This window comes from Neolamprologus multifasciatus, chromosome 3 (assembly GCF_963576455.1).
Source record: "Neolamprologus multifasciatus chromosome 3, fNeoMul1.2, whole genome shotgun sequence".
NCBI classification, from domain to species: Eukaryota; Metazoa; Chordata; class Actinopteri; order Cichliformes; family Cichlidae; genus Neolamprologus; species Neolamprologus multifasciatus.
Window position 1 is genome coordinate 6,599,958 of NC_140441.1, and position 15,579 is coordinate 6,615,536.

Sequence of the window (15,579 nt, forward strand, 5' to 3'; positions counted from 1 at the left end):
TCACCGAGCAGTGACTAAGTTTGTGGTAAAAGGCTTGCACCTATTTGCCACAGCAGATGCCCCCGATTTTTGGTAAGTGAATGTGTTTAATTGTAGGCAGGGACATTACTGGATATTCTTGTGTAATTGCTAGAGATAATCATCAGTATCAAAATGTGACAATAAAAAAATCTTCATTAAAGCAGCCAAGAATGGGATAAGTTTGATGTGAATCTTTGGTAATGCATGGCGGAAGCTCTGTGCCAATTTTATCAACAAAATAAGGATTTTATCATCTTCTGGATGCAGTACCTTGGCCTCAATTAACACTATGAGGAATCTTTAACATTTTGACCAAGATTCGTTTGTCAATGGAAACATTAAGCAAGTATTTAAGACTCTTGTCTCTCGGCCTATGACTGCTGGGATTGGCTCCAGTGCCCTCGCGACTCTGAAAAGGATAAGCAAGCAAATCGATGGATCTTTATTTTCTTCCATTTCTACAATATTATTAAGAGTAGAAATATCCTGTCTGAGTGATGCTGAAAAACTCGTTCATGCATTTATTACTTCAAGTCTGGACTATTGCAGTTGGTTATTATCAGGATGTTCTTTTTTGCATTGGGACACAGGTAGGATGCGATTGCTGCTGTTTTATCCATGTGTGGAGGCACATGCCCAGCTCCCAAAGTGTACCCAAATACTGTACCTCCCTCCATCCAACCATACACTTCTTTGGGTTTGCCATCAGCCCTGCCTGCCAAAGGGTCTCTGGGACCGTGACCAACCACTGCACATGCTCCACCACTATGAATCACTATGAATGATAACATCATCCAGGTAGCAAACAGCATAAGCAGTGTGAGGATGCAGCTGTCGCTCCACCACGTGCTGGAAAATGGCCGCAGATTCAAACAAGCCAAACGGAAGTGTGACAAATTGGTACAAACAATAAAGAGTGGAGAAGGGTGTTTTTGTCTAATAATAATAATAATAATAATGATAATAATGAATTGCATTCATACAGCACTTTTTCAAGACCCTCAAAATGGTTTACAATTCCACTATTCATTCACGCTCACATTCACACACTGGTGGAGGCTACAGTTGTAGCCACAGCTGCCCTGGGGCAGACTGACTGCGAGGCTGCCATTATGCGCCATCAGCCCCTCTGGCCATCACCAGTTTTTGTCTTTGGACTGTGCATACAAGGGTTGGGTTTGGGTTTAACCAACGCCTGATCTCAAGGTTCAGGCATTATAAAGCAGTGGTTATAAAGTCCAGGTCAACCTTGGGCATGGGATAAGCATCAAACCATGAGACCTCGTTCACTTTGTGATAATCATCACTGAACCGTATAAAACCCTGCACTCACTTCTTAATTGCCTTGAAGTACCTTAAAGACAACCGGCCCCTCTCAACAGCTGGGACAAATCATCTGGCAAACAGATAAGCATAGGAGACCAAACACTGAGGAACAAATCCTCACTTCATCCTATGATAACAGCATTTTCAAAATTTCATCCAAATCCTTTTGCACAATTTGTCTCTTCTGCTCAGGCAACCCGTTAGGCCATGAACACACTTTCACGCCAGGCTGCGTTTCAAAAAGGTGCACAACACATCTGCAAACTGTTGTTGCAATGCAGGAACATCAGCTTTATTGGAATGTGTGAGATGTTAATCATAATGTATCTTAAACATACTCTGTTCAGTGTGAGTAGAGAACAGCCAAGTCTCCTCCTCTGACAAACCTCCACATGTACCACTGAAAACAGTTAAATTAGTTTGAATCGGAAATCAGGGCTCAAACTACTTGTTCTTAGACCAATTCTTTATTTTTCACACCAAACTATTTAAGAAGACAAACTTTACACAGAGTTAATCAAATATAACTAATGCTTTAACATTATCAGGATTTCATAATAAAAAACTACAGATTCCATCTGAACTCTGTGGAGCCTGATCTCAAGGTTTTTAAGTCCAACCCTGAAACCAGAAGAGGATCTTTCTCTCTCTTCTGATTCATTGTGATCCAGTGATTTCAGTCCTGTATGATCAGGCTGATGTTTGCACAGAGCAGATAATGAAGTGAATGTTTTTGCACATTGGTAACAGTGAAACAGTTTATTTACAGTGTGGGATCGTTTGTGTTCGGAGTATGAACTGAGATTCCTGAAGCTCTTGTCACACTGGTCACAGATGAAGTTCACTTCCATGTGTGTACGTTCATGTTTGTTACGATGACCTGATTGTGAGAAGCTTTTGTCACAGTGTCTGCACTTTAAGCTCACATGCAGTGGTGAAGGATGACCCACACTAGTCACAGATGTGCTTTTTGACCCCACTGTGGAAGAGTTCATGTATTTTTAATGTACTTGGTGTGTGGAAGCCTCTCCCACATTCTTTGCAGTAGTTCATTTTGTCTCCAGTGTGTCTACGTTGATGTGGTTTTAGGTCCCGTTGATGATTGGAAGTTTTTCCACAAAGGTCACAGAGAAACTTTCCCACCACCACAGTGACGACAGGGCTGAGAACAGGATCCATCTGCGTTGCTCTGCTTCTAAACAAAGACAGTGTAAGTGATCTCTGCCAATGTCCAATTACATTTTACTGTTTACATTATAACACTCAGCTTACTGGGCGAAAACGACTCTTCACAGTTCATTCAGTATAACTGTAAATGTACTGATCAGACTTGTTCCAAACACTCAGGTTACAATTACAAGATAAAACATAAATACATCCTCACAGTAACTGCACTTGTAGAGTTACTTTCTGGTGTGGCTCTGTTGGTGTCTTTTCAGGTGATATGGAATTTTAAAAGTCTTCTCACACAGGTCACATTTGTAAGGTCTCTCCTCAGTGTGGATAAACATGTGTTGTTTTAACTGTGCATCTGTTGTAAATGGTTTCCCACACTGATCACAGCAGTAAACGTCATTTCCAGTGTGAATCAGTAGGTGAATATTTCGGTACTGTATGTCGTTGAAAGTTTTTCCACAAAAGTCGCAGCTGTACACCTTAATTCCAGAGTGGGTAACCAGATGCCTCTTTAAGTGTTCATTTCGAGCAAAAGCTTTACCACACAAGCCACAGATGTACTCTTTAACTCCACTGTGGATGAGTTGGTGTGTTTTTAAGCCTCCAGCCCGTGAAAAAGACTTTCCACACAAGTCACAGCTGTATGCTTTAACTCCACTGTGGATGAGTTGGTGTTTTTTTAAACCTCGAGTCTCGGCAAAAGACTTTCCACACTCATCACAGCTATAAGGTTTAACTCCACTGTGGATGAATTGGTGAGTTTTTAAGTGTCCAGACTGGGTAAAAGACCTCCCACACTCATCACAGCTGTAAGGTTTAACTCCACTGTGGATGAGTTGGTGTAATTTTAAGCTTCCAGCCCGGTTAAAAGACTTTCCACACAAGTCACAGCTGTAAGTTTTCTCTCCCTTTCTTCTGTGAGGTTTGTCGGCCTCCTGGGAGCACAGACTTCTTGCTCCATGTTGGTCCTGCAGTGACAGAGATACAAACAGAGGCAGTGAGTGAAATGCAGTCTTGGAACAAACTGTAACTCCCTCCATTAGTGGAATTTAATGTGACAACAAACACATTGTTGGTGTGTTTCCACCACCTTCTGGTGATAGTATCACATTCCAATGATGTGCAATGAGAGTTGTACTGAAAATGACATTATTGAAGAAATATATAAGTGGAGAAAACCTTTTACTTCATAAATTTTTTTGAGTTCAACTGTTGATAATGTTGTTTCAATGTGTGCTGATAAAATATGATCTTTGTATTTTCTTCTAACTTCTGTGGTTTTTGGTTGTGAATGTAGATTCTGTGTATATGGAGGAGGGATGGAAAAGATAAAGCTGCTGTTAACATGTTTTTAAAAACCAACCAGCTGTGCACGCAGTTTCAATAACAGTGTAACTGTGATGTTTTTCTCACCTTCTGTGTTGAAGTCATTGTTTCCTCTGTAGTGGCTGAGCTGAGTCCAAATGGCTGAAATTGTTCCTCTGCTGCACCACCAGACTCTTCTCCTCCTGTTACTCAGCTGGGACACAAAAAGTATATATTTGTATTTTATCCCTGACAAAAAGAAGCAGAGCAAATAAACATTACTACACTCCTCAGTGTCAACAATACCCATGAAGCTTCAAGGTAAAACCCCAGAAGCAACTACAAAAAGAAAGTCATCAGTTGCCTACAACAACTTGAAAGGGAAAAACCCCTGACCCCCTGCATATCACCGCCTATACCCAGTGGATGCTACACCCTGTATATATGGACTTCCATAGTTCCACAAAGGAATCCCGCTCAGACTCATCGGTAGCAGTATAAACTCAGCCAACTATAAAATTTCCAAGCACCTCATTACCATCCTAGCTCCCCTAGGATGGTAATGAGGTTTTTAAAAACATTTTGAAACTCACTTTGTTAATGTGGAATTCAAAAAGTAATTCACAAATGGAGAATTTATTCTACAATTCATTATTTAAGCACAGAATTCTTTATTTCGATGTGCGTGGCTCTTGTTGTCCTCCATATGGGGGTGTCAAAAATCACATTGGAAGTGGCACACATCACGAGGGGGTACCTGTTGACGGTGTTAACAACACCTTTACATCCACTTGGTGAACTCGCAAATGCTTAGGATTTAGCTGAACCTGACTTTAGATGTTTCTGAAACAAGAAGGACATATTGATTTGCTCTCCTGATATTGAGAGTGTAGTATTGATAATTTAACCTTTAAGGAGCACAAAATGTATTAATCCTACTAACACATACACGCATGCAATGAAGCTCAAGAAGACCAGATAGTATTTTAAGCCCGTGTTTCTGATTTTATGGTTCACTTAGTGGGATGAGAAGCAATATATGAACTAGTGGACTAATATTATATTAGGAAAGATGATTGAATTATAGCAGGGGTGAACAGAATGCAGCAGAGGGATTAAATGAGTGAGACTAGTAGATTCTTAGTTTCTTGTTCCTGATGTGTGGGGGAGATTTTACCATGACATACACCTTGTTACATGGGATGAAACTTGCATTTTTGTTACCAAGTGGCAGTGAAAAATCCTAAAACTAGGCTTTCATATTTTTACATTTTGTAGAATTTACTGGTACTGGTAGGTTGTGCATCCAAGGGTTAAACGTGCTGCTGTTGTTTAATGCGACCTCGCTGGTTTTGTCTTTGTGGCGCAGAGAAAAGCCGATCAGCTGGTCACTGATCAGTTTCATGACTGAATTAGCAACTTTCTAGCTGAAGTAGTAGTATGGGACAAACCGCGTTGCTTTTCACTTCAACTTTAGTTCGACTTCCTCGGCTGTAATTGGTCCAGCCCAGAGTTGATCATAACCAACTGACCAATCCCCCACCATTCATTTATACCGTAAAAAAAGAGAAAATAAACAAAACCCCATTGGCCCATAAAAACGAAAAATCACGAGCGGCCCACTGGGCAAATGCTGGGTATGCCCGACGGCCAGTCCAGCCCGTGCTGCCACACATTTGTTCGTCCAAAGCCAGTTAATCTGCGACGCCAGTTAAACTGAAACACCGGTCTCAGTCAAAATGCCCGGGTCGATTTTTTTGTCCCAGTCCAGCCCTGGATGCATCTGGAGATCGGCCTATGAAGTCCTATTTCAATGACTGATTGCCCTCCCCCACGCTTGTACCTGTGGCTTTCTGTCCCGGAGGTGGGGGCTGGTTGTTCTCCTGCCCTGCACCCCATCCTTTTGTTCAAATTCAAATACTATTTTTCTGTATCTACTCTTACCCCCTAAAACCCGCCGTATTCTAATGTTGTAAGCAATCACAAACTCTACAGTCTGTCTAACTCCAATGTCTACCAAGCAATCTATTATTCTCAACAGAGCTAAAATCAACAAAATCTGAACCCACATTAAAGTTAGCTCGATGCTTACCTTTAGATGAGCCCACAAACCGAGAAAAACTCCGTGATGAAGCTGGAAGTCTTTCCAAAAAGATCAGGGAGCAGAGACCCACGTGGTTCACGCTGATCTGAGCTACGATCCAGGAGACAAGGGTGTGCAGATCGATGCAGATATTAACCCCAACGTTGGTAGTGGTGTATGTTCCTGTAAGTTCACTACTTTACTCCCGTTTCATGGAAAAAGCAGCTCTCCCTGCTCGACTCCTCCCCTGCACACACACTTTGCTCCGCCTCCTTTTCCGGCTCTGCTGTGATTTGTTGCTGTGCGGTCACGTGACTCAGCTGGACAACGTAACCACGTGAGGTGTTATTTCAAAATTAGGGCCTATCTCCTTTTCCCAAACTATTTTCCTTGGCCTCAAAGAAAACGTCATCGTGTGAAGGAGAATTGCTAAAAACTCAGGAAAAGAGAGGAGCGGTGCTGAGAATTGGAACAGCCTTACACTCGTCTCTTTGTAACAATGTGACACCAGATGTCCGCCAGTTGAAACTACATTGTGCAGAAGATGGACTACAAAACAAACATCTTACTTCGTCACAATGTGTTTTAACCCTGTTGTTTTATGGAGGTCATATAAACGAGAACAGCCTGTTAAAATATCCTTTCATTACAACGTTTGAATGTTAAAGAAGAAGGAACATTTAGGGTCAGATTTATTAACATCTGCAGCAGCTCAAAGACGTCTTTTGATCGTTGCTACTGTATTTACTAAAGAGACTCTTAACTTTTTAAAATTCATTGACAAAAAGACTGAAGTCATAGCTGGACTGGCCATCGGGCATTTGCCCGGTGGGCCGATGGTTACTTTTCGTTTTTCTTTAATGGTATAAACAATGAAAAGTGGTGGATTGGCCAGATGCTGGCCGATGTGTAAAAATAACTCCGTTGTTTGGTGCTAATAGTGGCGGAGCTTCCACAGAGGCCAGCAGTTGGATGAGGGAAAGGGGAGGCAGGAGGAGGAGAGATCAATGACGGTAGAACACGTGTCCAAATTCATGGGCTGCATCCTCCTGAGGACCCGGCCTTCGCGGTCTACGTGGGCCGAGTCCTCAGAAGGTCGTGTAGGCCGGAAGTAAATGGCTGGGGAAATTGGACGGTCTAGCCTTCTGATTATCGTCACCGCTGTCTCGGTGGAGTTTAATAAACTCGGCCGTCTGCTCCTTGCTATCTAAAATATAACAGGACACTGGCGTAAATTCTCGACCGTTTCACACTTCTGTTTAATCAGTTTTCTGCTTGACGTTTATTCAGCTGTGTGAAAATCAATAAAACTTAATAAAGTTTTATTTTATCTAATCTAATCTAATAACTTTAATCTCAGCCAAACCGATTTACTCACGAACAAATAAAACGCTGAAAAAAGTCCAACAATAACATGTTTAGGTTGTCTAAGTGACTTATATATTACGTTTAACCTGAGTAGCGAAACTCAGCGGTGATCTGAAAATGATGTGCCGTTCTCGGCGGCTTCAGTGACCCTCGAGCTCTCAGCTAGCTATCGAGCTGGTGGGTAGCAGATGCTCCGAAAACGTCAAAGCACTTTTGCAAATATGCGATATCTTGATAAACCGAGCAGATATTTGATGTTTACACAGCTACTTTCTCGCCTGAAAATATGTTAAAAGTTTATTTTGTGACCCATAAAGATTAGTAAGAGTAATTTTAAAACTTAGTAGTGGCCGCCATTATTGGAAACTGGAGTTTGGCTGGGCCGTGCTATGAATTCTGGGATATGGTAGGCCACGAAGGACACAGCCTTTTGGACAGCCTTCGGCGCGTCGCTGTGACGTAATCGGTCAACAAATGCAGCCTCAGGAGGATGCAGCCCATGAATTTGGACACGACCCATGGACGATGCGACAGCACCCCAAAAATGAAGCCAAAACGTCTCTATCGCCCCCTAGTGTCTGGTTGCAGTTTAGGTCATAAACCCCGCCTCCTTCATGTTAGCAGATGGCACTGGGGCCAGATTAAAATGAATTAATTCTCCTTAGATAATTTTTTCCCAAAGATTTTTTCTTTTGTTTTCAATAGTTCTCATCACGCTGATTTATGTCCAAGGGGTCTCCTTTCCCATAAGTCTGATTCTAATTCCCAATGCGGTGATGTTAAATTGGGGTGTAACGCAAGGGCATAGATTTGGCATGGACGGAAGGGACATGTCCCCACCAATAATTTGATCACCTCGAGAAAAACAAAAACGATAGAAAGAAGAAGAAAAAACAACGATCTATCAACGTCTCATTCACCCAGCGGTGAAGAAAGAGTTAAATTATGTTCTCTACTGGAGTCCTACCTCATGTGACAAATATGGCTAATGTGATTGGCTGTGCCTTACAGGGAGCTCTGTTTAGTTTTAGCAGCGGCAAGCCTGCGCTGCGAGGACCTGCAGGGAGGAGAGGAGGATGGCAGCAAAAAGGTAGAACCTGGATATAAGAAAGTATTTTTCAAAAAGAAACCTGTAAGTCACTTAAAGTCAAGTTTCACTCATAAAATGTGTCAGTCATAAAAACGTTACAGGCTATGCTAGGCTTTGGCCATACATGCTAGGCCATACATGCGAACCCTCCCGATTTTTCTGTGAGAATCCCGAATTTCAGTGCCCCTCCCGAAAATCTCCCACAGCCACACCATTCTCCCCAATTTCTCCCGAATTCCACCCGGACAACAAAATTGAAAAACCATATCCCAGATTGGCCCAGCCAATTCCAGTTTCAAACAATAGCTACTACTACTGCAGCTACTTAGTTTTGATATTACTCTTATTACTCTTTCAAGGTCACAAAATAAACTTTTAACATATTTTCAGGCGAGAATGTAGCTGAGTAAACTTCAAATATCTGTGTTATTGTGCTTACATTATAATCCATCAGCTTCCTTTTGTCCGCTTAAAACATGTTTACAGATGGAAGATGTTATGTTCTTTTTAAAAATGTAGAAAATAAAATTTAGACTCAGAGGAAATGTTAATAAGTTCTCACAGATGTGGCAGCCTTTTATCATTTACTTTAACTCATTGAAAAGACTTACAACAGACTAAACTTTTGTACCATGGGGTTCCCTTTTGTTATGGTTTTGGGAGGGAGTTGATTTTTTAATTATTTTTTTGTTTGTTTTTTGTTGTTGTTTTCTGTGCGTGGGTTGTTGTTGTTTTTTTCTTTCTTTTTTCTGTTTTATTGTTATCATCCAAATTTTAATGGCCTGATTTGTTTTGATATATGTCTTTATATCGGTTGGTACTTACTGTATTGGGCCTGATATGTCAAATTACATGTGCAAAACTTTATAAACAAAGAGGGAAAAAAAATGTTTACAGAACTATTTTTGCATTTGTTGCAATTTCAGCTGTCCTCTTGGCCAGATTAAAAGTGTCTCTATTAAGAGTTGAGTAAATAATTTTTTTAACTGCATAAATACAGGATACATAAAAGTGTGGTGACTGTGGCTCAGGTGGTAGAGCTGATCAGCTACTGATGGGAAGGTTGGTGGTTCGATCCTTGGCTTCCCCAGTCTACATGCCAAATATCCTTGGGCAAGATACTAACCTCAAGTTGCTCTCCGATGTGTTCATCGGAGTGTGAATGTAGTTTAGTTTGCACTTGACTTTAGAAGTGCTTGTATGAATGGGTGAATGAGGCATTGTTGTATAGAGCACTTTGAGTACTCCGGGAGAGTAGAAAAGCGCTATATATGAATCAGTCCATTTACCATTTAAAAGTCACTGCCAAAAACTGATTGCGGCGTCTACCTTGTTACACGAATGTTGTTTGTTGTTCAAGATTACTTGGTAAAATTCATAAGGGATACATTTGACATATTTTTCATGTATTATAGACCAACAAGTTATTTATAGCAGTTTAAATACAAGCAATCAGTTTTTGACAGACAATAACTTTTTGGCACAACACCTGGTCCTCAGGTGGACGCAGCCTCTGAAATTGGACAATAATAACGGTGACATTTAAATGTCTCCCTAATTCTGAGGTCTCAAGGTTGGCAAGTATGTTCTAGGCTTTAGCCCACATCAGTCTAAAATTGTATGTAACCATGAATAACATGTTGCCATGTCCACCTGGAGAGACTGGACAGTATAGATGTAAAACAAATATGCCAGCAGTTTATCTATGTTAACAAGAGGAGAAGGCATGTGTTTTGCTCCTTCACATAGTGGACATTGAGTTGTTGTGTGGGGCACCAGTAGTATTAATGTCTGTTGCTGTAACAGTAGTTCATGTTTAGAATAAAAAATTCCAGCTCACTGATTTGATAGGGCAATAGAGTGGCTAAAATGTTGCATAAGTTTGCTGTCAGCGCCGGGTTAAGTAGCTCTTCAGGTAATCACCCCGATGGAGAGCAGGTGTGCCGGTGATGGCCAAGCCTGGGGGTGTGGCTACCTGCGCATCACACATTCCACACACACTCAGGACCATGGACCATGACAGTCTTGATGTGAGCTTCTACTCAGGGTTTTTTCTTCCAGTTCAGAGCAGAAATATTTTTGTTAAGATACTGGAGGTTGTTTTCCCCCGACAATTTTAATTATAAGCTAGATATATTTCTACTAATGAAATTAGTTTGCTAACAGCAACAGGGATGAGTCAGTGAGTCAGCTGGGCTTGTGAATCATGATTCACGAGTCAGTAAAGTGATTCTCAAGTTTTGAACGATTCGTTCATGATTCGCACATCACTACTGAGGTGTTCTTCAGTGAACTGGACTACCCGACAGAAGGACCCGGGGCCCCCCTGCACTTTTTCGGCAAGGTAAATGTGTTTTTAAGCTAATCTGTAACTACTGTCCTTAGCTAGGTCCTGAAACCTAGCTAGCTAAGATGAGCACTCGGCTGTCGGGGAAACTTGTTTTGTAAAGCTTGTTTAGCTAATCCGTGCAGGTGAATGAAGTTACAGTGTGTTCACACAGAACGCGATAGACATAGCGTCAGGTTTACATGTAAAGTCAATGAAGAAGCTTGAAGACGTGCGATTGTGGGTCCCGCGAAAATTCAGAAGAAGACTTGTGTTGCGAAATCGCGTCAAACGCATGTCAAAGTAGCGCATTTGACGTGCAAATAAAAAATAAGCGCGTCAGTTTTTGTGTTGCATTTTGTTCATTCGCGCGTATCACGTCTACCTCTCGAGTTGGAAAAATCTGAACTCCAGCGTCAATTCGCGCCACGACAACCAATCAGGAGCCTGGTGATGTGGCTCTGACCTAGGTCAAATGGGCATGTGCAGCCAAAGCCCTTCATACTTCATTCAAAATGGAGGAAAGGCTAATCAACGCCGTAGCAAACCACCCGGAGCTGTACAACACCTGCTGCTTTCTGTACCGAGACAGGAATAAAATGTTGTCATATAGGAATATATTTTAGAAATATATTTTATTTTTTTATTTTTTTCGCTGATTTTTCTATTGCACAGTACAGCTTTCAACAATGCACATTGCATTCTGCAGCCTGATTGACAAATCTCCGTGTCGTGTCTCCTGCGCTTGCCAAATTGATCATGTTTGGTTTTGATAACCATCACGTCCAATAGAAAAAACAGCACAAAAACACCCATAACTTTGACCCTCATTCAGAAATAGACACCTGCACCGGGGGGAAAAAGGTGCACACAAGTGGCAGGCAGACAAAGAAAAAACGTGGCATAATAATACTTTTACGTTTTAAAATCTACAAAGGTTTGCACTTTGAGAATCAACTTGTGAGAACTGTGACTAATGTTCAGGTGTGTTTGGAAAAAAAAAAAAGAGTATAAAGTATGTGGCAAGGGGCAAGTTATTCTGAGAACCCCTGGCGCAATAAATGAGGGACCACTGTATATACTTTCTCTGTGACTACTGTTTTCTACCTGTTAACATTTAATATTGTCTTGACAGAGCCAAGTGATTCTGCAGCAGAGCCATCACCTGTTGCTTCTCCTGGCTCCCCAGTCCCTGGTCCCTCCACTCCTGCTGCTCCACCCACAGGTATGTAATTGTAGCATCAGATGTACAGCAAGCAGTGATAACTATTTACTCTGTTGGATTCCCTTGTGATTACCTTCACTAAATATCTACAACCATTCTGATTATGTCCTGGGTTTTTTTTTTTCAATGTTGAAAATGGAAACATAGTAGCATCCTTCTCATTTCTTTGTGTTGTTTTGTGCTGTGTTTTACAGGCCCACAGAGGAGGACAGCTCCGAGGCGGATGAGTGACGGGTCCCCGGATGGTCCATCGGCGTTGGAGCTGGCCATCCTGGTGTCCCTGAAGAGGCCACACCTTCTCCAACGGAGCATTTCCTCATCAGCCTTGTTCCTGCTCTGGAGAGCATGCCCCCTCAGATGAGAGCATTAGTGAAATTTCAAATTAATAATTTTTTTTTTTTGAAAACAGCACAGCTGTGTTAAATTTGGAAACATTGGACCTGAGCAATCAGTAGTTTTCTGATGAGGCAGCAGCTCTCCAGTGCAGAAACAATGGTGTTATTTTTCTCCTCCTTCTCCCTGAGGCTCTTCCACTTTAAGCTGGGTCCTTTTTATTCCTGTCTCTCTGTAAATAGTTAAATTTTATATATTTATGTTTAATGTTTTTCTGTTTGAGAATTTTAATATTATTTGAAATAATTTTTTTATAATGACTAATGTCTCAGTTCTACTACACAGCAAATGTTGGCACACAACTTGACACATGTAGAATTTATTTCATATTATTCTAATGACAAAATATACTAATACAGTGGGATGCAAAAGTTTGGGCAACCTTGTTCATAGCCATTATTTTCCTGTATAAATAATTGGTTGTTATAATAAAAAATGTCAGTTAAATATATCATATAGGAGTCACACACAGTGATATTTGAGATGTGAAATGAAGTTTATTAGAATTACAGAATGTGTGCAATAATTGTTTAAACAAAATCAAGCAGGTGCATAAATTTGGGCACCACAAAAAAAGAAATGAAATCAATATTTAGTGTATATCAATGTGTGTGTCTCCTATATGATATATGGGGTGCCTTTGTCTGGATGTGCTTCCCATCCAGCAGTAGCGGTTTTTGATATAGGTGACACGAGCGGTAGCCTGGGGCGGCATCGATGTGGGGGCGGCATCACAGGCATCGGCGGAAAAAAAAATGCTCGTACTCATGCTGCCCCGACATCAGCCAGCTCATGGCTGGGAATGGCATAGGCACCGATCGGTTTTCTATCGCCCATTTGCTGGGAGTAAGGGCGCCCTCCTTTTGCGAGGTGCGCCTGCTGCTTGTGGCACAGGGAGGAGAGGGCGGGTCGGCGGGGGATTCACTGGCTGGCTGGAGCAGCATCTAATTACCAAAATAAAAACAAAAACCACAAACACGAAAACACCAGAGATTATCATACAGACTTACACCAATGTGTTTTTTGAAACGTGAAAAGTGAGCGAGAGCCCTCGGTGCGCCTAATTGCTGCTGAAGTCAAAGTAAACTTTGTCGTCTCCGCTACATACAGTCCAGTATACAGAGAGAAGAAACAACGAGGCTCCAGTTACAGCAGTGCAAGTAAACAAACAATAAATATAAGAAGAGTAAGACAATAAATATACACAATTTAAAATTTTTAATTTACAGTTTGATGATTTAAAGTCTCACACACAACCCGTTGAAAGGGGAGGGAGACCTGCTGCTTCCAAATAGAGCACATTTCATTCATAATGTTGTAAATCCAAGCCCGTTATGTATTCATGATCTGAATCCTGGGTTGTGCAAAATCCCAGAAATACACCTTAGACAAAGTGAATCTGTGAACTAAGGTGTAGGTTTATTAGATTAAGTTGTGGTGATCCTCGGGTTGGTGGATTTGTGTTCATACTGGAGGGCAAAATTAAAACCAATGGAAGATGGACAAGAAAAGTTGAAAGCCATCAGGTGCTCAGTTTAGAAAAAATAGAAAAGAAGAGGAGAAACAAGCAAAAGATACAGGTAAGCAGATGTGTCATGTATCCTGAAACAATCAGAATCAGAATACTTTATTAGAGGGAGTGTTCGCCTGGGGTGCCAAACAGGCTAGGACCGCCACTGCCATCCAGAGCTCCACAGCAGAGAGGGAAGTTCCAGCACTCCTGGAATCCCTCTGCGATGGACCGCCAGCCTCCAGGCGAAGGCACAGCCATGAAGTCGTCCACTAGATAGTCCCAGATGGCCGTCGCTACCTGGGGGTGATCTGGCACACCGTGGACACACCGACTCTGAAACTGAACGTGATGGTCCTGAAGGAGTCCCCGGTGGTAAGCTACCTGGACAAAATTGTTCAAAATTAGTATTATGTGTACTGCAGTTACAAAATACATTATTCAAATTCCAAAATACTTTTGTATTTCAGTACTTCAGATTTAAATTACAAAACATAAACCTTACATAAAACATTTTGTAATTATAAGTATAATTACATGATATATATTAGATATAATATAAAACAGTCAGTTGTGTTTTGTTTTAACTTTAACATGTCATAATTTGATTTGTAGCAACTTTTACCCCTACAGTGTGCCAATCACTCATAATTCCTACACATGTCAATCAGATAGGAATGAAGTAAGTCATTAATAGAAATAAAGAGTTGTATGTTGACATGTAGCCCTTTCCTTGCTTAAATCATTGTTAATATTTTTTGAAAAGTTAACCTGTGATAAGACAGCTTATCAAGATAGAATATGCTAGATAGAACCATATAACTAAAGATGAACCAAACTGTTCACAATTTTATCTAGTGAGTTATATGTGAGTTTTAAGAAAGGCTGGTGAACCCTGTTATAGAGTCTGACAGCTGGAGGATTATATACAAATACTCAACTATACCAGAATTAAACCAGGTCTAAGAAAAAAAAGAAAAAAGGAGTGAGTATTACTACAAAGTTTAATCCACAGTGGTCCTCATACCACATATGACACCACAGCCATGCTATCATTGCTAGCACTGATAACATAACATAAATCGAATTAAATCAGGACTTGATGAGACCTTTTGATTATCACTAGAAATATTATAAAAAGTCTCCATACGACAGTTTGCTATCAGTAAAGACCGACAGCATTCACTGTTGGCATACCACACCCATGTTAGCAGTGTATAAACGGATAGTTTAGCATATATTAGCACAGGTATCACACAGCGTCGAGGTGCAAATTTGCCCGCGTCAAGTTAGGGGCGTCTGCCGCATTTTTGGTCGTGTCTATCGCGTTCGGTGTGGAAACACAGTTACCCTGACTAAATCAAGCGAAATGCCCCGGGTTGCTCAGTCACTAATTATTGTTACTGTACTTTTATTACAAGTATTGTACTTTAAATGCAACAGGCTGCACTCTGCTTCAGCTCCTGTGTAGAACTGATTATTAATTATCTTCAAACAGCAGCATGTTTTCAGTCTCTTGCCAAATCTTTAAAGACAGTAACACCATTTAAAAAAAAAAAAAGCTTGTACTTTAGTAACTCCTCATCAATGACTATGGACATCAAGAGAAAACTCTGGAACTGAAAAAAATGTAAGAGAAGAGCTTCAGATCCTGGGTGGGTGAGGACAGAGAAGGATCAGGAGTTTTTTTTTTTTTTTTTTTTTTTTTTGGGGGGGGGGGGTTCAGATTTGGGAGAAACTTTATATTTGAGTTTGT

The 15,579-nt window shown here is 41.0% G+C and overlaps 1 protein-coding gene across 2 annotated transcripts in view; it reads right to left on the minus strand.

Annotated features, from left to right (window-relative positions):
* The window catches only part of LOC146521294 (uncharacterized), a 139,935-nt gene that overhangs the window by 122,103 nt on the left and 2,253 nt on the right, over positions 1-15,579 (minus strand). The window contains exons 2-3 of one of the 2 annotated variants that reach the window (XM_085155058.1): positions 5,921-14,207; positions 3,937-4,042 (exon numbers count right to left, since the gene is read on the minus strand). In XM_085155058.1, the coding sequence (XP_085011184.1) occupies positions 3,937-3,954 (18 nt within the window). In that variant the 5' untranslated portion in view covers positions 3,955-4,042; positions 5,921-14,207. Of the gene's footprint in view, positions 1-142; positions 3,492-3,936; positions 4,049-5,920; positions 14,208-15,579 lie in introns of those variants that run through there. The other variant, XR_014873327.1, reaches the window with a different exon arrangement.